Genomic DNA, 22243 nt, shown 5'->3' with positions numbered 1-22243 from the left:
CGGTCATCTAGGCAGCTTCACCAGGAAGCTACAGCTTCACCCCTGGGAACCATCTATCCTTTCTCCCTGGAGATCACTGGGGGAAGAGCCGGAACAAAGGGGGAGATGGGTGCATGCACAGTGAAGTTGGGGTGACATATGGAAGATGTCTGCCTGTGAGTCTAGCATGGGAAACAAATGGATTGGCTAGAGGGTATGAAATCTTAGTTAAAATCCCAGACAAGAAGTTCCCCCTCTCTTATTTGCCCCTTTTTTGTTCTTGCCCTCTCTTGCACTCATCTATTCTCTCTCCATAGCCACGTGGCCTTTTTATTTATTTTTTAAAATATATCTTTATTGATTTCAGAGAGAGGAAGGGAGAGAGAGACAGAAACATCAATGATGACAGAGTCATTGATTGGCTGCCTCCTGCATGCCCCTGACTAGGGATCCAGCCCACAGCCTGGGCATGTGCCCTGACCAGGATCCTAGGTCGATGCTCAACCGCTGAGCCACGCCTGGCCAGGCAGCCATGTGGCCTTTAAAAAAAAAAAGTTTTTTATTAATTTTAGAGGGAGAGGAAGGAAGAGGGAGAGAGAGATAGAGACATTGATGAGAGACCTCAACATGGATTGGCTGCCTTCTGCACGCCCCCTTGCTGGGGATCGAGCCTGAAACCCAGGCATGTGCCCTGACCAGGAATTGAACTGATGACCTCCTGGTACATGGGATGATGCTCAACCACTGAACCACACTGGCTGGGCAGCCATGTGGCCTTATTACAGAAAAAACGCTCCAGCATGAAAAAAAGAACTAGGTATACAATTTTTTTTTAGAGTATTATTTAGACTATCTGGAGGCAATCTAAATATGGAACCTGAATCTAAATAAGAAACAGTTAGTTAAATGAATTACAGTACACTTTCCTGGTGGAATACTATACAGACACAAAAAGGATAGTTATGAAGACCATTCATCAATATGGAATGTTAGATAGAAAAATATACAAAACTAACATTATCTTTAAAAAAAGAAGAGGAAGGAATTACATTAAGTTGCTAATGGTGTGATTAGGATAGAGCTTTAGGTCACTTTCTTCTCTATTGCACTTTCTAAATTTTTTTATAGTTTGGTTATCTTTTTCTATTCTAAAATTAATATAACTTCAAAATTAGGCTGTAAACTGGGTTTTTGAATAAGATAAGGCAGAAAAACAAGAGAAGGGAGGGATGAGTGAAGGCTGGCTGGGTCACTGGCAGCAAACCAATCACATGAAGCCGGTGCAGGATCTGGTAAACCATCAACTGAATAACTGTATCAGTCGGCTGCTCTTTTAATTTTTTCTTTTCATACTCACTGGAGGATATGTTTGATTTTAGGGAGGGAGGGAGGGGGGAGGAAGGGAGGGAGGGAGGGAGAAACATCAATGTGAGAGAGAAACATCAGTTGCCTCCAAATGCACCATGACCGGGATCAAACCCACAACCTAGGTATGTGCCCTGACCAGGAATCACACCCATATTTTGGTGTATGGGACGATCCTACAATCAACTGAGCCACCGGCCAGGGTGAATGCTTTCCTTTTTAAAAAATGTTGTTATATTCTATAATTCTTTGTCTTTTTTTCTTCCCAATCCTATATTCTGTACTATAGCATAATACAGAGGAAAAGAATTAATACCCAACTAAGTCTAGTTCCTTCTTTATTCTATAAGGTAAAGAGACTGTATATCTTCATCACATTTACCTTGTATAAGGCACTTTAACTTTACACTGTTGGTGTCTAACAGCAGTATTAGCCATGTTTTCCAGATGGAAGGGAATTCTAAACTTGATGACTAATGTTTTTGTTGGCATCTATAATGGAAGAAATAATTTGGTCCCCAGACTATGTATTTCTGATTTATGCTCCTAGCCAGCTAGCTGTCAGTGCAAAGAGATAACTCCCTCTGAGTAATTTTAGTGCAGTCATTTGAAAGCAGGTTAAATAAATATTGAGGCTTCATTAAGCTACTTTGTGCCTACTTCTCTCCCTTATTTATATTTTTAGTAGAGCTTCCACAAAATATATCCCTCAGCTGAAAGTGGGAAGACACAAGCTCCAATAAGACTGACTAGAGGAAAGAATGGAACTGCAACATGCTCCTTTCACAGAGGATATGGTATGTCTCTAGATGAGCTGATGTCTTTGAACAGTTCTCAAAAATACTCAGCTTAATCAACACTCACTGCCAGACTGTACTACTCACTGCCAGGCACTGTACTAGGCACATCTGTATTTCCTTCCTTCACACTCAGAAGTCCTTTTTAATCATCTGTTAAAATTCTTCAAGGAATACCTCAAATGACATTCCCTTCTTGGGTGAACTTCTTTCCTATTTTTCTAGCTCATATTGAGCTTTACTGATACCCTTTAACAAAATCTGGAGTTGGAGGGGATCTTAGATTTATTTAACCTAACTTTCTCTCTGAAACCCAGAGAGAACTGACTTTTTTCAAGGTGTGCAGATGAGTTAAGAGTAAGCAATTCTGAATATGCCATACAGTACCTCAGTCACACAACTGCCATGTATCACTAAGATCTATAAAAGCCTGTCTGCTCTATTAGTTTGTCAGCTCTTTGAGGAGAGAGACCAAGTCTTGTTCATCTCTGATTTGCTCAGGAAGCAAGCAGTTAGGCGATAAGTGCAAGCCCAGTTGATTTAGTTAGAAAAGGTGCTAGTCCAAGGAACAGCATGGGTTTGACTGGCTGCCAACAGTGCTGCCGAAGAAGCCAAAAGCAAGTCTGTGCCTGGAGTTTGCTGTCATCAGAGCTCCTGTACAAAAGAATAACTTGAAGTAGATGGGAATCTGACTTTTAAAAGATGCAAGCTCTTCTAACGTCAAAGTCAAGTGGGCGATGTGTGTTTATTTTCCCCAGATGGGTACCATTAATAGTGAAATAAAAACAAAACGTCAATAGATTGTTTTTCCTTAAAATGCACATCCACACGCAATCCTTTTTAAAAGCGCAAGCAGAATGTTATGTTAAAAAATTGACAACACTTCTAGGAATGTTCTTAAATGTTGGCTAATTTCTCAAGCAAGGATGCCTTTTGTAATCTGAAGGGCACAAGCACTGAAGGGGCACTAAGAATATAGTGGGAAGTTGGAAGATTAGAATTTTAGGTTTTAGTTTGCCACTATTCCCTCCTTCTGCCCATCTATTCATTCACTTCTTCCTCCAACAGATGTTTATTGAGTACCTATTATGTGCCAGGCACTTTGCTGTGCACAGCAGTGAACCAGGCAGCATGGAGATTACATTCTAGAGAGAAAGACAGATAATAAACAAAGGAAAACAAATTAAGAAGATAAATATAGACAGTAATAAATGCCACAAGGAAATAAACAGAGAGAGAGAGTAATGGGAGGGGAGGTAGCAGTAGAGATTACTTTAGTCTGACCAGCTAGGCATCATTCTACTCACCCATATAATATCAGGAAACTCACTGAACTTTTCTGTGACCCAGATCTCCAACATGAAAAACTAAGGTTTAACTGGATGATACTGGAGTGGACAGAGCCCTGGACTTGAAAACTTAAGCTTGAGTTCTGGCCTTGTTTGTAAGATACCATCTCCCTGGTTACAGGTTCTGTGACCAGAGTGTGAAAGACCTTGTGAATTGAAAAGACTGAGCCACAGATTAAGAGTGTTCCTTTCCCTCCTTTAATATTGTTTCCAACTCTCTGGATGTTTATTTTCATTTACACTAGAAAAGACTTGTGAGAACTTCAGAAACCCTAGATTAAAATTTTTATTCTTCTATTTCCAGGCAAATCTACTTCATGAATGGGATAATGAAGATGGCAAATCAGCACTGATAAACCAACTAGTGATAATATATTCTTCACTGAACACCTTTACTTATTTATTTACTTATTTTTATCCTCACCCGAGGATATTTTTTCCGATTGGTTGCCTCCCACACCACCCCGACTGGGACCGGGGATCGAGCCTGCAACCAAGGTATGTGCCTTTGGCCAGAATTGAACCCAGGACCCTTCAGTCCCCGGGCCGATGCTCTAAATCCTGAGCCAAAGCAGCTAGGGCTTCACTGAACATCTTTAAAAAGCATGATTCCCCCCACCCCGACACCTTTCTTTCTCATACTAAAGTTTAACTCAATTAGGATAGGTTAAAGAAAAAAAACCAGAAGCAAAAGCATTATTTTTTCTTTAAAATTGTGGCCATCATCAGGTTTGGCCAAGAATATCATCCTTCAATGAAAGTTAGCCTGTCATATCCAAGAGGAGAAACCGTACCGAGTGTAAAGTGCCATTATTGGTCACCGCAGGAAGGCGGGCCCACCGCTCATTTTCCAGTTCTTCCATTACTTGGTTCATTGCACTCTTTAGCCACGTGTCCACAGAAACACCGATCTGCTTGAGCAGGTCCAGCCGGGCTTCAGCTTTCAACTTAATTATCTAAGAAAACCAAGGAAACGGTAGAAAGTCAAGTCATTTTCCCTCTCAAATAGACTACTTTAAAGTTATTTCTGACTTATTAATTAGAACAATATTGATATTCACTAGCAATTCTACCTTAGCAGAGTTAATTTTTCAAATGGAGAGAGGCAGCATTTCATTAACCTTGTAGTAACAAGGCCTTGGATTCTATGCAATGAAAATTTTTAGACTTATCAGAACATTATGGCAAGGGTCTTACCGCTTTGAGTTACTGAGGTATAAGGATGACATAGTAATTTTTTGGGGAGAGGGGCTATATTATTATTATTTCATTATTAAAGAATCCACTTCTATGACTGTCAAACACTAATGTGTTCTGGAGGTAACTACATCCCACTCTGGACTTTCTGGTTGTAACCACTGTCCTTTCTCTACCTCAACTGAAAACCCAGGCTCACGAGGCCTCAATCCCTGCTTTCCTAGTCATGGAAGAGGCCAAAGCCAACTATGTAGGAGGCTTTTCCAGAGAAAAAGAAGACTCTGTCTTCTCAGAAGACAAACCCTCTGCTTTGCTTTATGAGGTGGACAGCAACCTCAAACCACAGACAGGCTGGGACCTGTGCACGCTTCAATGACTTAGTAATTTTGAATTCCTAGAGTATAACAGAACCTTATGAAATGATATTTTAAGAGAAAATGGTTGTCTTTGAAAATGTGTTCATATAACAATAAATGATTTTTTTGTTTTGTTAATTCACTTGATACTATGTACTTTGGCTTTCAAATGTACCTTCAGATCATAGAATATCTTGGAGAAAGAATCATACAGTTTACAGTTCCTCCTGCAGACCTTACACCAAATGTGAGTTACTAAACATTTCTGGGTATCTTTAACTTCTTACATTAACTTTCTCCTCTTTGTGTTAAACATTTCACTATCATAAGAGAGAACTGCCCTCAAGCCAAATAAAAGGTGCAATTTAAACATAAATATAATTGTGTTCTGGAACAACATGTCATGTACCACCTCCAAAAAGATGGATTTAAAAATTCTTGGCAAGCTACTTTTAAAATAGGTATGATATATCAGATGAAGAATGTGTGTGTGTGTTTTTGTGACAAAGTAATTTCAAAAATTCAAATACCTAAATAGAAGGTTAGGAAGATTGTTATTAAAGTCTAATTTAAGCAGCTATTGCCTCATTTCAATTCTTGAATTAGACAGTGGCCATAAACAGTAGCATATCTAGTACAAATATTCTGTGACCACCATAGAGGTCATAATAATAACAATAATTTGTTCATTGCTGTATGTCTAAAATACTCATCTGTATCTGGCACTGAGCAGGTACTCATAAAGTATTTGTCAAACTAATCAATTAGTGAATTTGCTCCCAAATTAACCAGCCAATAATTAATTAATTACTATATAACTCCTGTTTGGAAAAGTACAGGCCATTTATGTTTTCAATTTCTTATGACTGGAAAAAGTTTCTTTAATCTCTTACTGAGCACCACAAGGATTTTTATTCTAATTAGCAGCACAGAACAAAAACACAATGTAGAAAACACTGGATAAAGCAGATGAACCAACAAGGGGGGATAACACTCATGTTAATAGGAGTTAAAAACCAAACACGAAGGATATAATAACATTTTAACCAGCTTTCTCAGTTTTGTACAGGTATTTATAATAAATCAAGTAAATAACTATTAAATGAAAAGAGAAAATCCAAAGCAAATGATATGTAAGCAGAAGAAAGAAGGGAATCCAATAAAGCCATTATTGTCAATTCCTCTGAAGGTTCTTGTGGTGTAGTCTATCCAAAAACTTCATTAGGACAATCCTCTAAGTACTACCCCAGCACTACCTATATAGCTGCCATCTAATTTTAGCTGGGTTATTCTCTGTATCTGATAAATGGAAATCAAGTGAGATCATGTTAAGACAGCAAGATTAGCTACATTTCACAGACATTCAAAACTGAGATAATGAACCTGGCATCATGGGTTTTAGCATGTTCCATATTTTGGTAAGAAAATTATTTTTGAGAACGCAGACTTAAAAACTGGTATTGGGAGAGAGGAGACATTCTTTTGTGGGAATCTCACTTCATATTTTTACCTTTATGCTAACACACATAGGGTAGTTTAGCAAATTCACGGAAATAACAGGTCATTCAGCCTAAATGCAGACTTTGTGTGACTGATACCCACTACCTCACTGCTGGGTGGTTTGGTGGAGCTAGGGTGGCAGACGGTGACACCATGGATGGAGTCTGGAAATGGAAAATACAAGAGAGAACACACCCTTCAGAAAACTTCTGAGACTCGTCCTGTTCTACCATGGCTCTGAAACTGGCTTCACCCAGAGTCTGAAGAAACAAACAAGAAAAGCTCTTCTACATAAGCCAATGTTTCTCAAACTAGGAGGACCTGCCAATAGTACTTGGCCAGCACACTAGGGTAGTGGTTTAGCCCTGACCCTGAATTCAGAGAGGAAAATGGCTATTTATTATATACCCTGCCCTCTTCACTATGGGGGCTGCAGATCACTTGCCAGGAAAAAAGGTGAGCTGTGGTTATTAGGGCTTCTCTAGACCAGGCAGATGGCAAGCTGTTTCTGGTTCAGATCACTTCCATGCGGTGCTGCCAGAAACATTCCTGTATTTTCTGTTTGCCTATGCTACCTTTCCACCACACCCTCGCCCCCACCATTGGAACATGTCCTCAAAACCTCTTGAATCCCGAGGGAGTATATGAAAATCACTGGTTTAGATTAACTCTTAACCAATGCAAGAATTCCTTGTATAGACTCCCAGAGAGATGTTTGCCCAGAATTGTAAAGCTGCTCTGTGCAATATCCCAGAGGAGCTTATTTTGTCATTGGGAAGATCTGATCGTTAGAAAGTATTTCCCAATACCAAGCTCAGATCTGCCTCCTTCCTACCTTCTTGTTTTGGTTCAAGTTCTGCCTTTTGAGGTTGCATGGCATAAATCTGTGCTATCCCTTTTTTTCAGACTAATTAAATACTAGTGATCTGTCAATACCCATCTTAAGTCCTACTTCTTCAGTGTTTCCTGCCCTAACAACTCCTCCCACAGTGTCCTGTTTCTTCTGGGTTTCTTAAGTGTTAAGTATGCTTCTGTGGACCACTGCTCCTTGGCACTTATGCTTTACAGTCTTAGTTATCTTTGGCATGCTTTATGCCTTCCTAACAAGAACAGATTGTCCTTGAGGGCTGGACAGGCTCAGCCTTTTTTTTTTTTTTTTAATATTTTTTTTTATTGATTGCAGAGAGAGGAAAGGAGAGACAGGAATATTAACGATGAGAGAGAGTCATCTATCGGCTGCCTCCTGCACGCTCCCTACGGTGAATCAAGCCTGCAGCCTGGGCATGTGCCCTGACTGGGAATGGAACCCCATCTCCTGGATCATAGGTCAGTGCTCAACTGCTGAGCCACGCTGGCCAGCCTTGGTCTTTTTAAAATGTCTACTTCCACATCCCTTCCATGGCGCACTGGGTAGATAACTAGGCCCAAGTGTGCACAGGTCCTCCATGAACTGGTCCTAACCACAATTAATTTATTTACTGTCTACCAAATTTCCTTACAAAAATCCTCCATTCCAATCAGATCTAACTGCCAAACTATATCCTATGTCTTCCTCCTTTTCAAGTGACTTCTTTCTTTCTATCTTAACCTCTCCCCCTTCAGTTCAGGGAATATTAGCCTAGGGTACATGAACTTCTGGACACTGTACATAAAATGTTCCTTTATTTTTGGTGGGAGAGAGGGCTTTACACTTTCATACAACACTCAAAGGGTCCTATGACAACCCTCACAACCCCAAATTAAAATTTACTGTTGCAACTTTTCTTTTTCCTCACTCAAGGATATGTTTATTGATTTTAGGAAGGAAGGGGGAGAAAGAGGAGGAGAGAGAAAAGGAGAAATATTAATGTGAGAAGCATCAACTGGTTGCCTCATGTACATGCCCCAACCAGGGACTGAACCCATAACCTGGGTATGTACCCAGACCTGGAATCAAACCCGCAACCTTTCAGTGTATGGGACAATGCTCCAACTGAGCCACACTGGCCAGGGCTGATGTAACATTTTTTTTGGTCTTGTCTGTTTAACCATGTCTTCTCCTTCAGCTTATGCCTCTAGATCCAAGATTCCAGAGAACCTTCCATATAAGAGTGACTTTTCTGGGCTCTGAACTTATATATATAAATTTCTCTTTAATCCTCACTCCAGGATATTTTTCCCACTGCTTTTCAGAGAGAGTGGGGGGGGGGGGGAGAGGGGGGGAGAGAGAGGGAGAGAGAGAGAGAAACATTGATGTGAGAGAGACACATCGGTTGGTTACCTCCTGCTCGAGCGCCGACTGGGGCTGGGGATTGAGCCTGCAACCAAGGTACGTGCCCTTGGCCGGAATCAAACCTGGGACCCTTCAGTCCATGGGCTGAGGCTCTAACCACTGAGCCAAACCGGTTATGGCATATATATAAATTTCTATATCATTAATCTGATTGATTTATTACGTGCCTTGTGAAACTTTAAAATTAGTATCTTCATTGTGACTTCTTTTTTTATTTAGTGTTTCATGACTGTAAACTCTTCTTAGCGGGTTTAGTGTCTTTTTGTTGTGTGTACCACCTCGTATGAAGCAGTTATCAAAATAATACTCTTGATACAGATGAAGATGGTGAATCACTTTCAAAATAATCAGTGTTTAGAAACTGAATTCTAAAGGTACATATCATAGCTGAGACACTGATGGAGCTGGGCAAAATGCCAAAATGAGCTACCACACCTCACCTCTGCTTTACGAATATTTTCTCTAGCTTCATCTATTTTCTGTTCCAGCTCTGCTCGGCTTTGTTCTGATACTGCAGCTCCATGACATTCCAGATCATCTAGAACCTATTAAAGAAAACAGAAAGAAAATGATTGATTTTTCTTAAGTGATTAGAGTATTTAGATAATTTAAAAGACTTTAGTAAGGAATGGCAATGATTAATTTTTTAACCTTTAATTTTTTTCAGTTTTTATTTGTTAATTAAAAAAACAACAACCTGAAATAATTACAGACCCCAAAGAAGCTGCAAAAGTAAAACAGAGTCCCTTCCTTCAGCTTCCCCAAATGGCAACAATGTGCAGAAGTACAGTACAATATAAAAACCAGGAAATTTACATTGGCACAATCTGTAAACCTTATCTGGACTGCACATTTTGATATGCATACCTTTAATTTTTAAAAACTACAAAAATATGAAGTATTGTTGCACAACAACTAACAAAAAATGGCAAAAACTCTGTTATACCTGCACACCCCACCATGTATCTGACTCCCCAAGATAACCACTGTCCCATCAATTTACATGTATTTTTTTCAAACCATTTCTTATGTGTTTCCTACATACTTGCAGTTTGTTTAAAAAAATAATTAAATGACATCTATCCTCTCAATGTGTTTAAGAAACCTTTTTGTTTTTAAAAATAGACTGACTTCCTACTCTAATTAATCCATAGATTCAATAATTTAACTGTACCATGCTTTATTTACTCTTGATCTACTGCTAGTTGAGTTTGCAAATTTCTCATTATTTTAAATAGTACTGTACAAACAACCTAGTCAATGACTTCTTGAATACATATGGGAATATTTATTTAAGATAAAACACGTAAGTGGAAATTGTACATTTTTTTTAAAAAAAAAATATATCTTTATTGATTTCAGAGAGAGGAAGAGGGAGAGAGAGAGATAGAAACATCAATGATGAGAGTCATTGATCGGCTGCCTCCTGCACGCCCCCTACTAGGGTTTGAGCCCACAACCCAGGCATGTGTCCTGATGGGGAATGGCGGCCGGGCTAAACACCTTATTCTTCACTCATTAATAAACTGACTAAATTATCTTATGACACTGAAAAGTAGTGGTGATGACGGGTACTGTTTTCTTATATTATCACTGTAGCAGGCAGAAAGGCCTCCAAAGATGTCTACATCCTAATCCCTGGAACTGTGCATATGTAAGATAATTTGCAGATATATTAGAGTTCTAGGCCTTAAAATAGGGAGATTATCCTGAATTATCTGAGTGAGCCCAATCTAATCACATGACCCCTTACAAGCAGAGAACTTTCTCTGGGTGAAGTGAGATGAGCCAAAAGGGAAGTCAGCGAGATTCCAAACTGAGATATAGAAGCCCACGCACAAGGACCAGAGAGATTGCCCTTTAGTAGCTAAGTGTATCCCCCAGCTAATAGCCAGGGAGGAAACATGGAACTCAGTCTTACAGTTATAAGGAACTAGATTTTGACAACAAACTGCATGAGTTTGGAAGCAAATTCTCCCCCAGAAGCCAGCTTGGCTGATGTCTTGACTTTGGCCTTGTTAGAGCCAGAGCTGAAAAACCAGCTAAGCCCACTAAAACTTCTGACCTCCAGAACTGTGAGATAATAAATTTATATTGTTTTAAGTCACTAAGTTTGTGGTAATTTGTTATGGCAGCTATAGAAAACAAATACAACCATTGAGTATAATGTTTACTGTAAATTTCAATATATCCTCGTCAGGGTGAAAAAGGTTTCATTCAGCTGGCTAGGAATTTTATTTTCTTTTTTACCGACTAAGGGATACTAAATTTTATCACATGCTTTTCTTGGACAACTAAGAAAATTATCACAGAATTGTTCATCTTTATTCTATAAGTGTAGTTTATTACATTGCTAAATTATCTAATGCTGAATCGTCCTTACACCCTAATTAGTCATGTGCTTAAAACACAGCTAGATTCATTTCTATTAAAATTTATTTAGCATTTTTACGAGTTTGTTGCACTTTTGTTAAAAATTAATTGACCGTATACGTGTGTGCCCATTTCCAGACTATTTTGTTCCATTCACCTATAAGTCTATTCTGACACCAATATCGCAACATCTATTTAGTTTAATCTTAAAGATACATTTTCATGGAATCTATAATTGTGTCTTCAAGAAATGTGTCTTGGGGATGGAAAGCCAAATTCAACAGGTTTATGCCTCTTCCATAGCCTAAGAGACTATAATACATTGCCTTTCTTAGGCAATTTTGTGGTGAACAGATGAGTTACTGTGTTGCTGCTAGAGGCCTTCAAGGAGTTTCCGAGCTAACTAGATAGCTGAGAGCAGTAACTGAGTTCTGAGAAATTATAAAAGAAATATAGGATATTCTTCACATTAATAAAACTCAACTCTTTAAATTGGTTAGATATTTGGCTTAAGCTAAATGGAGCCTAAAACTCTATTATACTTGCCCGTTGCTGGTGAACAATGTTTTTGTGCTCACGTGCCACACGTGTGGCCCATTTCCGAGCCTCCTTGTTTAGACTGTGCTCCTCTGTGGTCCCAGTTTCTGATTCTAATTGTCGGCTCTACAACACAAGAGAGAACAGAGAAAAAAGTGCTGTTATTCTTACTGAAATCAAAACCATTTTGTAGGTAGATCGGAGGGCCTTCACTTAATCAGCACTCAAAACATGAGAGGTACTCCATTACTATGGGACATTAACAGAAGACAAAGAGGACAGTCTGAAACCATAAATAACCATAGGTTTTTGTCTTACATCGCTGAACATTAAAGCTTCATCTCTAATACGGTGGATTGATCCATTTGGAGTGTGAAGAAAGCTAGCTAAGCAAAGAAAGAAAAAGGATTCATGCCAGCCTACTACGGCACTAAAATAGCTGCACAGGTAGAAATGGAAACAATTCAATAGTTCAGTGGGATTAAAGAAAGGTTCATTGGATAGAGTGAAAAGAAACAATAACAGCAATTCAAGCTCTCTCCCCCCTGGAAGTATTGGGTTTGATTTAGTTTCAGGTCCATCACTAACTTACCACCAAACCTCAAACTAGCTTTTACCCTTCCTCTGGACTTTCACGTCATATGGAAGATAGCGGTGCTAGATCAAATGATCCCCAAGGGTTTCTCCTAGTCCTAAAATGCTGGGATTATATTTCACAAAGAACAAACTGCAAAATCTAAATAAACAATAGTAATAGTTAACCCCTACTGTTCAAGGCACTGTGGAAAGTATTTCACATACTACTTTATAACAACCTTATGAGATGGGTCATAAACCAAAGCTCAGAGAGATTAAGTAAAATTTCCAGTGTTTATCAGATATTAAATGTTACAACTCTTATTACACAAATCCGATTACAAACTCAGAACTCTGAACCACTAAACTCTTTTAACTTTCTTTAAACTCTTAAGGATTCATGAAAAAAAATCTTTACTAAAATAATTAGGAAAAAATTTCTTAACTATGAATTATCTAAAGAGAATTTCAATACAAAAAGAAGCAATATTTTAGAGTAGGAAGATCTTAGAAAACTGGCTTTTGCAAGGTCACATAGCTCAACATTGGTAGGATAAGTAGAATTTGATAAATTTGATCAAAAATTTAATATTTTTGTTGAGATAGTAGGCAAGGATGAAAAACTTTTACTCTGTGCAGACATTTCAGTTAATATCTATATAATCTAAAGCTAGATTACATAAAAAATGGAATTGAAAGAGCAAAAGAATCAAAATCCAAATCTAATCAACTTTACAATTACACTTAATATTATTCTTTTTTTTTTTTTTTTAGAATTTTATAGTTTTATTAACACAAATACAATGTGTACACAATCTGTCTATTCATTTTCTTCGCTGCGCAGTCTGGCATTGGGATTGGTGACTCTGATGGCCAGCTGGGCTGCTCTTTCCACAATGGCTTTGCGGTTCTTTGAGACGTTGTGAGCAATCTCAGCACAGTAAGATTTGTTGCACATCAGCAGCACTTCAAGCTCCTTGACATTGTGGACCAGAAACTTCCAAAAGCCACTGGGCAGCATGTGCTTTGTTTTCTTGTTGCTCCCATAACCAATGTTGGGCATCAAGATCTGGCCCTTGAATCTTCTGCGCACCCTATTGTCAATGCCTCTGGGTTTCCGCCAGTTACGCTTAATTTTGACATATCGGTCTGACTGGTGCCGGATGAACTTCTTGGTCCTCTTTTTGACAATCTTGGGTTTCACAAGGGGTCTGAGGGCAGCCATGGTGCCAGATAGGAGATGGCTGCCACCTCCGTAGGCAGCGCCGAGAAAAGCTACACTTAATATTCTGAATCATTCTTTAGCCACTAGGAATCTGGAAACCAATGTTATTATTATATTTTGCTTTGCTAAATGAGCTAGGAATTTAAATTTCTATCTGTCCTCAGAAGTTCAGGGTTTAAAATGTTAAACCTTGGATGCTGATACAAATGCAATCTACATTAGCCAGAGGAATCTGATGTACACAGTTAGTAACGGGTATTCTGAAGAGCCCATGTATAGGTTTTTAAGCCAGTTAGACTGAGTTTTAATCCTCTCTATGCCATATACTAGCTGTATGATCTTGGGTATATTAACTAATCTGAAGCTTAGTTACATCTGAAAATTGGTGAAAATGTCACCTGTCTCATGGAGGTTATTAGGATGAAATGAAGTCTATCTCAAATGTTCTCTTACAGTATCTACTACATATATTAAGTATCCAAAACGGTTTGTTAATGTTAAAGACCCAACTGAAAATTATTTTAAACATAAAATTTAAAAATCCAAATAATACCTAGGTTCTTGATTACACAAAAAATGAATAAAAAAGATCGAAGGTATACTGAAAGATCTTAAAGATAATGAACTTGTAGGGAGTAGAGTAGATGAGAAAGGAGGCAACTGATGGAGAAATTTAATTTTATTACTGAACAAAGTTTTAGGAACAGGTAAATAGGTCTAAAATAGGTCTAAAATGTGTCATGTTGCAGACAGGCAATAGTCCATAGGCTCAGTGTCTGTTAAGTTGAAATGTGCTTCAAAATAGGATAGGAACAACAGCAATTTCAGAAATACAACAGAAATAACAGAATAGAGCGGTTAGTCCTTCCTGCATGTCCTACAGTCACCCGGCAGGAAGTGTGAGTTAATGAGCACTGACTGGTACTCTGCACTCCAGGCAGGCTTAGTGCTACCAGCTCCATGAGGAAACCAGAAAGCAAGTAAACAACAGCTCCATGCTCACAGAGAAGAACAATAACAGTCCAAACTGAGTAAAAATAATTATTTGGGATTTTATTCTTTGTGGGCAGTAAGAATACTTAATTTACAACAAAACAAGAAGTACACACAAAAGTATTTTTAAAAAATGATTATTCTAAGTACTTTTTCAATGGCTGACAATCTGGGATGATTTTTATAAAAATATGGGCATTTATCTTTTTCCATTATGAAAAAATTAATTGCTCCCCATTTCTTCTTCTCAGAAAACAGAGCAGCATGCAGAAAGAACATTAAAATTCCAGTCAGGACAGTAATGTGCCACTAATTCACTGTATGGCTCTGGACAAGTCTCTTTTCCTTTCTAGGTTTCAGTTTCCCTTGTAATAAAGCAAACATCAGCTCTAAGGTTCTTTTCAGCACTCCTGTTGAGGAAAACTAGGGTGCTTCAAACAAGATGAAAAATGAGAAGCTCAACCTTTTCCCTATAAACAGGAAAGAAAATCCCCAATTTATAAGGGAAAATGGAACGCCCCATCTTAAGCATTCAGTGGTCCCTTATACACATATATGTAACTTTCCTCCCAACAGCAGGTCCCACCCTTCATTAACATGCAAACCCACACATCCCGTCGCTCCCACCCTTGACACCCGCATATACCTCAGCTATGGTCATTCTCAGAGCACTGACAGGGGAAAGCTCAATATCCACCAGTTGGGCGGCTTTTAAACTCTGCCCAGTAAAGATTGCACAAGGACAGAAAACAGCATAGTTAGAATTTTAAGGCAAATAGGGACACAGCTAAGAACATTTAGTGCAGTGTCAAAAAAGGACTTAGGGTTGCAGTTAGGACAAGTGAGATGAGTGTCATTATTATTCTGATTTTCTGAGGAAAATGGGCAAAGATAAAATAATCTCAAATTAGTCACAATTTTAAGTCAAGCTTGGCAAGCCTGTCCATACTCTGTATCTTCTAATGCTCTGCTTCATCCCTCCCAGGCTTCAAAGAAGTCAAATTATAGAACAATGTCACAGAATCATTAAGCAAAAGCTGATTTATTTAAACACCGCATCCTACTATAAACGGCAATAGCTATAATCTAAAGAAAGATGCCTTTTCCCCTATATTTCTTTATATAGCCACTAATAGGGCTACTTAAATTTTAGTAAGAAAAGTAATGAAGATATCTCTAGCAATGATACCATTAAACTCTGATATCATAAATTCCCCTGGTTTTGATTCTAGGTTTACCAACAGAACTTACCGATGTAATCTGACTCCCGTCATGGCCTGCCTACATTGAGATCATGTGCTAGAAATGCGGGCACATAGATATATGCTGGACAGGGGATTTCTCATCTTGTAGAAGTTATTATTTTTTTTTTGGTTATCAAATTAGCTTTTGTGGTTTGTTAAAAATTTAAAAATGGCATTTTTCATAGAGTAAACTCAAGAATAAAAATGGATGATTAATGTTTGCTTTTTAAAAATTGGCAATTTGGAATCTGTGTTAATACTTTAACATTCTAAGAAATCTGAAAGACATTATAAAGGGCCTATACTTTTGTACAAAACCAATAAAATATTGCATATATTCATTATTCTATTTATTAATTATATCCTGGTCAAAATTTAACCACTGGTTTCTTTGAAAGGGTATATATGCAAGGAATTTCATGGATAGAAAGTATAATTTATATTTGAATGGAAAAAAACACCCCTTTATTGAATAGTTTTTCTTCTTAGTTCAGTATTCAGCAGTAACTCATCCTATAATTTAACCCAATTTAGTTGAAAGTTGTTAGCATAAAGATCCTAGGTGTGTTAGTCACGTTTTACAAAGAAGAAATGTCATAGTTTCTCTGCATCCTCAGTTTGTTATAAAATTAATGACATACTCAGCTTTTTTCTGTCTGTCTATTTCAAGGATAACAGTTATTAGAGCATGAATATAGCTTAAAAACTAATGAAATGAAAACCTGGAATTCCCTTACAGTATCACTGTCACAAGGCTGGAACTGGAAGGGCTGGGGTTTGTGAAAAACAGCATTTTCTTGTAAAAACAGCTGAAGATTATAATCCCGTACCACCTACAGAGAAAAGAAAATACATTTAAGTACTTAATAAGGTTAAAATGACTAGTAATTACATTTTAAAGTTTAAGATTTATTCTGCTGGGCTTTCCAAAAACGAGAAATCATCCAACACTACACGGTCAGAAAGAAATGATAATTACACTTTTTTTTCATTTTAGATAACCGTAGTTACTCACATGTCCTATTTTCTCAAGAATCTAAATTTGGAAAGTACTACTTTAGAAACTCGTCCAGATATTGATAATAGACAATATACAATATTTTAAGACAACAAGAAGATAGCTATTATCCAAAAAGCTGTTCTTCTTAATGTGTGTGTGTTTTTGTGCGCATGTGAATAGGGGAGGACATTAGTCTCTTAAGTCTTTCCCAGTTCTAAAGTTTTCTGGGTCTTTTTTCTCAATATTATTTTGTACTGGTTTCAGATGTACAGCTTAGTGGTTAGACAATCATATACTTTACATAGTGTCCCCGTCGATATTTCCAGTACTGGCCCCATACATAGTTATTGCAGTGTTACTGACTGTATTTCCTACGCCTTACTTACTTCCCTGACGACTTTACAACTACTGATTTGTGCTTCTTAGTCCCTTCATTTCCTTCACTCAGTTGTAGGTCTCTTACAGTCTGTTTTATGGAGATTGCCATCCATTGCTATGGGTAACCTCATCCACAGCACAAAATAGTGTTTTTACCGTACTTCTTGCCACCTTTTCTAAGAGGTTACAGTATAATTACCATTTTAAAGCACACCAAGGAGCCAGACTAGAAGGGAATTTATATAGAAGGGGAGTTCTGATACACAGGAAGTAGCAAAAGAAATAGCACAGAAAGATAGCAACCTGAAAAGAATTTATTGCATTATTTGCTCTGGGAAAGAACGGAAATCAGCAACATTTGGCTGTGCAGAAACCCGTTTTGCCACACCGCTTACTCTGCTCATCTCATTGGCAGTATATTACGGCTCATTAGTGCCTCTGCCAGAGGAAGACAAAATCAGCTTAAAGCAGCTCTGCAGCTATACCTTAGTAGTCCTGGGACAAGGGTTCACTGAGGAGACATAGAAAGTGGAGGTGTATTTTTGCACTTTGTTTACCAGTAAAATCCCAGTTGTTTCTCTGCTGCTCCCCTGCCCCCCATTCAATAACCACTTATTGAGAGCTTACCAGGCCCGATGTTAAATGTGGGGGTGAGGGGGTGTATGTAAAAGAATAAAGATAACCAAAATTCGTATCTTCAAGGAATATAAAATCTGGAAACTAGGACACCCAAACAGGTTACACAATTAAAATACACTATGGAAGTATGTAGAGGGTACTAGGAGAAAACAAAAGATGATCGTTAATCCAGACTGAAGCGGTGGGGTGCAGGGAGGAGTGGTTGGGAGAATTTGGTCAGGGAAGGCTGGCTGAATAAACATATTCTCAAAGGGTAATGTGTTTTGTTCTTTTCCTGGATTCCAGTTTAAGCTAGAGTAGCTTAAGAGAAACTATACAAGCCAATTATTTAGTTACCTTGAGGTACAGTTTGTATAAGGCAGGATAAATGCTTAACTCTTTCCCTTTATTATCTAGTTCTCAAATTGAGTTTCTCCCCTAGCAACCTCCAATGAATGACCAATTAAGCTTTAATAAATTACAATTATAAAGTTTAAGATTTAAAAATATTCAATGGGCCCTAGCCAGTTTGGCTCAGTGGTTAGTGTCGGCCTGCGGACTGAAGAGTCCTGGGTTCGATTCCAGCCAAGGGCACATACCTCAGGGGCTCGATCCCCAGCCCTGGTTGGGGTGCATGTGGGAGGCAACCAACCAATGTGTCTCTCTCACATCGATGTTTCTTTCTCCCTCTCTCCTTTCCACTCTCTCTGAAAAGCAATGGAAAAAATATCCTCGAGTGAGGATAAAAAAAATAAAAATATTTGATGGCCTGGCCAGCGTGGCTCAGTAGTTGAGCATTGACCTAGGATCCAGATCGGGGATCGATTCCTGGTCAGGGCACATGCCTGGGTTGTGGGCTCGATCCCCCAGTCGGGGGCGTGCAGCAGGCAGCCAGCCAATGACTCTCTCATCATTGATGTTTCTCTTCTCTCTCTCTCTCTCTTCCTCCCCTCTCTCTTCTCTCTCTCCCTCTCTCTCTCCTCTCTCTTCTCTCTCTCGTCCTGTCTCTGAAATCAATAAAGACATTAAAATTTTTTTCAATGTGTTTTAATCCACTGCAGGTATCATAATTGAGGCTGCAACTATCCCATCTTTGGCTAGCAATATCTCATCCTGTGTCCTCTTTATACAATTTAGTAGTTTTTGATAGTTTCCTTGCTTTCTATCCTGTTGTCCCAGCAACTTTTGATGAAAAGGCTAGTCTTCACCAAATGGCCTTGGCAACCTTGCCAAAAATCAACTGGCCATAAATGTTTTGGTTTATTTCTGGAATCTCAATTCAATTTCATTGGTCTATATATCTTTCCTTATGCCAGTACCACACTATCCTGATTACCATAACTGTGCAGTGAGTTTTGAAATTCTGGAAAAGAAAAAAAAGGTCATTGGAATTTTGACAGGGATTGCATTATTGAATCTGTAGACTGCTTTAGGGAATATTACAATATGAGTGATATAAAAATCTTCTAATCCATAAACATTTATTATTTCTACTTATTTTGGTCTTCTTTGATTTCAGCAATATTTTGTAGTTTTCAATGTTCAAGTCTTTCATGCTCTGGGTTAAATTTTTTTTAGGTATTTTATTTTCCAGATGTTACTATAGTTAGAATTGTTTTCTTAATTTTCTTTTGGTTCATTTATTAATGGAGAATAGAAACACAACTGATTTCTGTGTTTTGATCCTGTACTTGCTACTTTTGCTGAATTCGGTTATTAGCTCTAATACTTTTTTGTGTGGATTCTACAAGATTTTCTATAAAAATCATGTCACCTACAAACACAGATAATTTTCCTTCTTCCTTTTCAATCTGGATGCCTTCTATTTCTTCTTGCCTAAGTGCTCAAAGACCTCCAGAACAATGGTGAGTAGCAATAGTAAAAGTGGGCATCCCTTGTCTTGTTCCTGGTATTAGCGGGGAAAGCTTTCACCAATGAGTATGATATTAGCTGTAAGTTTTTCCTAAATGTCCTTTACATGTTAAGGAAGTTCCCTTCTATTCCTAACTTGCTGAGTGTTTTTATTATAAAAGAGTATTGCATTTTGTCAAATGCTTTTCCTGTGTCTTTTGAAATGATCGTGTAGTTTTCCCCCTTCCTTTGATTAGCTTTACTTTTTTGGTTAGTCTTCAAGGTATTAAGAATGGCAATACTAGACAATTTAATTTTCAAAGAAATATAGAATGACACTGTTACTTTCTGAATTGTTAAAAGAGCTACATTATCAATTGGTTTCCTGAAGGAGTTTCCTTAAGCAGACAGAAAGCGATCACACATAAACAAACTAGAAAGGCCAGCAGAACTATCTTTAGAGGTTACTATTCTAGAGAAAATATCTATGACAGCATCTGCTTCAGTTATATATACAAAGCATTTCATAAAATATTAAGGAGAAAAGCAAGCTTCATAAATAATTAAAATTAAACAAAAGCTCCTAGGGCTAGCTGTTTCCCTTCAGGGGATGAAAGATATAGAGTGCCATAACATTTATAGTGTGTCACTATCAATAACCCCAAAATATCTTCTGAATATGTATAGTTACAATTTAGATGTGTGGGAAAAATGGATTTTCTCTCCAAAAGACAAAGTAATAATGATGTAGAATAAAAACCTAAGGACTTTTAAAACTCTTCTTGGGTTATCACTGGGTGGCTTTCAGCAGTATAACAAGAGCAGCATAAATAGCTCTTCATAACAGAAAAGTACATGGAATAAAGCTTTGGTAGATGTGAGCTTTTCTGGTACTTGGAACAAAAGGGCATACCCCCAGCTAGATCATTCTTACGAAGTTTTTATTACTACCGCTCTCAATCTAAACAGAAGCGCATCTCATTCATTCCTTATCCCTGGGGAACAAGATACTCATATGAGTGAACGCAGAGGAAAATAAAAGCTTATCTCTTTATGTGCCCAAATCAGTTTATACATTTTTAATTCACTTTCTATGTAAATAATATAAGCTAAAGAAAGGAAATAGTATAGTAGTAGAGCATGGAAAATACTATGTGTGAGTGTGTGACCTCAGGCAAGCCATATAAACTCCGAGTCTGTTTTCCTCTTTATAAAATAAGCAAGATAATGCCAACTTCCACATAACTATCTATCTATCTATCATCTATCTATCTATCTATCTATCTATCTATCATCCATCCATCCATCCATCCATCCATCCATCCATCCATTCTTCTTTCTATATATCATCCCTTTTATATCTTTTATTGGACCCTGGGGGTGGGGGAGAATATAGGAAAATAGAAATAGGACAGGGTTTCAAAGCAACAGACTAGTGATCTTTATAGTTCCACATCAACTTAACATTTTAAATGTTTTTCTTGAAATAGAATTGAAGCGATGGTACACGGAAAACAAGAATAAATATAAAAGGAAGCATTCAGGAAGAAGAGTCTGTGCTCCTTTTCTTCCTATCTTTGGACATTATCCCATGAGATAAATTCCGATTTTTTCCAAACAATTTCTTATGGTATGAGCCAGTTCCCACCCTCCTTGTCAAAAAATAGAATTGAACTGGCTCTTTTATTTTTATTTAAATTAAAAAAAATTATTGATTTGAGAGAGAGGAAGGGAGAGAAACTCTGATCTGTTGTTCCACCAATTTATGCATTAATTGGTCGATTCTTTTTAAAAAAAAAGATATATCTTTATTGATTTCAGAGAGAGGAAAAGAGAGGGAGAGAGAGATAGAAACATCAATGATGAGAAAGTCATTGACTGGCTGCCTAGCCCGCAACCCGGGCATGTGCCCTGACCGGGAATCGAACCCCAATCGCCTAGATCCTAGGTCGATGCTCAACCGCTGAGCCATGTCTGGCCAGGCAATTGGTCGATTCTTGTATGTGCCCTGACCAGAGACCCAAATGGATATGGCTATCAGGTGATGCTCTAACCAATGGAGCAACCCAGTCATGGCTGAACTGTTTCTTTTAAAACAACAGTTATAAAATGAATATATTTTGACAAATGCATGCACTCAGTTAGGAAACATTGACTATGTACTACTTAATTTATCAGAAAGAAACAAGTACTAATCACAGGAACAATTTATCTTCCAAAGGCCAGTTTCTCTACTGCAAGAAATTTTAATCTGTACATAATGTGACATGTCAGCTAAGTTAGTGAATCTCAATATTTTTGAAGGAAAAGATTATTATCAAAGAATGACAGTGCCCTGGATGGAGTGGCTCAGTTGGTTGGAGCTTGTCCTGTACACCCAGAGGTGGCAGGTTCGATTCCTGGGCAGGGCACACATACCCAGGTTCAATCCCCAGTTGAGGTGTGTGTGGAAGGTGGCCAATCGATGTTTCTCTCTCTACAAATTTTATATATTTTTAAAATGATTTGAGAAAGAGAGAGAGAGAGAGAGAGAGAGAGAGAGAGAAACATGGATGTGAGAGAGAAACATCGATCGGCTGCCTCTCGAATGTGCCGCAACCAAGGATTGAACCCGAAACCGGGGTATATTCCCT

At 38.1% G+C, this 22243-nt stretch overlaps 1 protein-coding gene and 1 pseudogene across 4 annotated transcripts in view; both read right to left on the bottom strand.

The window, feature by feature from the left end:
* The window catches only part of FCHSD2 (FCH and double SH3 domains 2), a 170564-nt gene that overhangs the window by 18750 nt on the left and 129571 nt on the right, over positions 1 to 22243 (bottom strand). For 2 of the 3 annotated variants that reach the window (XM_081152977.1, XM_081152976.1), the window contains exons 10-13: positions 16501 to 16596; positions 11735 to 11851; positions 9256 to 9360; positions 4285 to 4446 (exon numbers count right to left, since the gene is read on the bottom strand). In XM_081152977.1, the coding sequence (XP_081009103.1) occupies positions 4285 to 4446; positions 9256 to 9360; positions 11735 to 11851; positions 16501 to 16596 (480 nt within the window). Of the gene's footprint in view, positions 1 to 4284; positions 4447 to 9255; positions 9361 to 11734; positions 11852 to 15165; positions 15238 to 16500; positions 16597 to 22243 lie in introns of all 3 variants that reach the window. The other variant, XM_081152978.1, reaches the window with a different exon arrangement.
* On the bottom strand, positions 13079 to 16419 carry LOC308564593 (large ribosomal subunit protein eL32 pseudogene; annotated as a pseudogene). The gene has a single exon. The product of its transcript is annotated as a large ribosomal subunit protein eL32 pseudogene (transcript).

Source organism: Miniopterus schreibersii, assembly GCF_964146895.1.
Source record: "Miniopterus schreibersii genome assembly, chromosome: 12".
Taxonomy (NCBI): Eukaryota; Metazoa; Chordata; class Mammalia; order Chiroptera; family Miniopteridae; genus Miniopterus; species Miniopterus schreibersii.
Note: the sequence above shows the minus strand (reverse complement) of the source record. Positions and strands in the feature narration are given on the sequence as shown.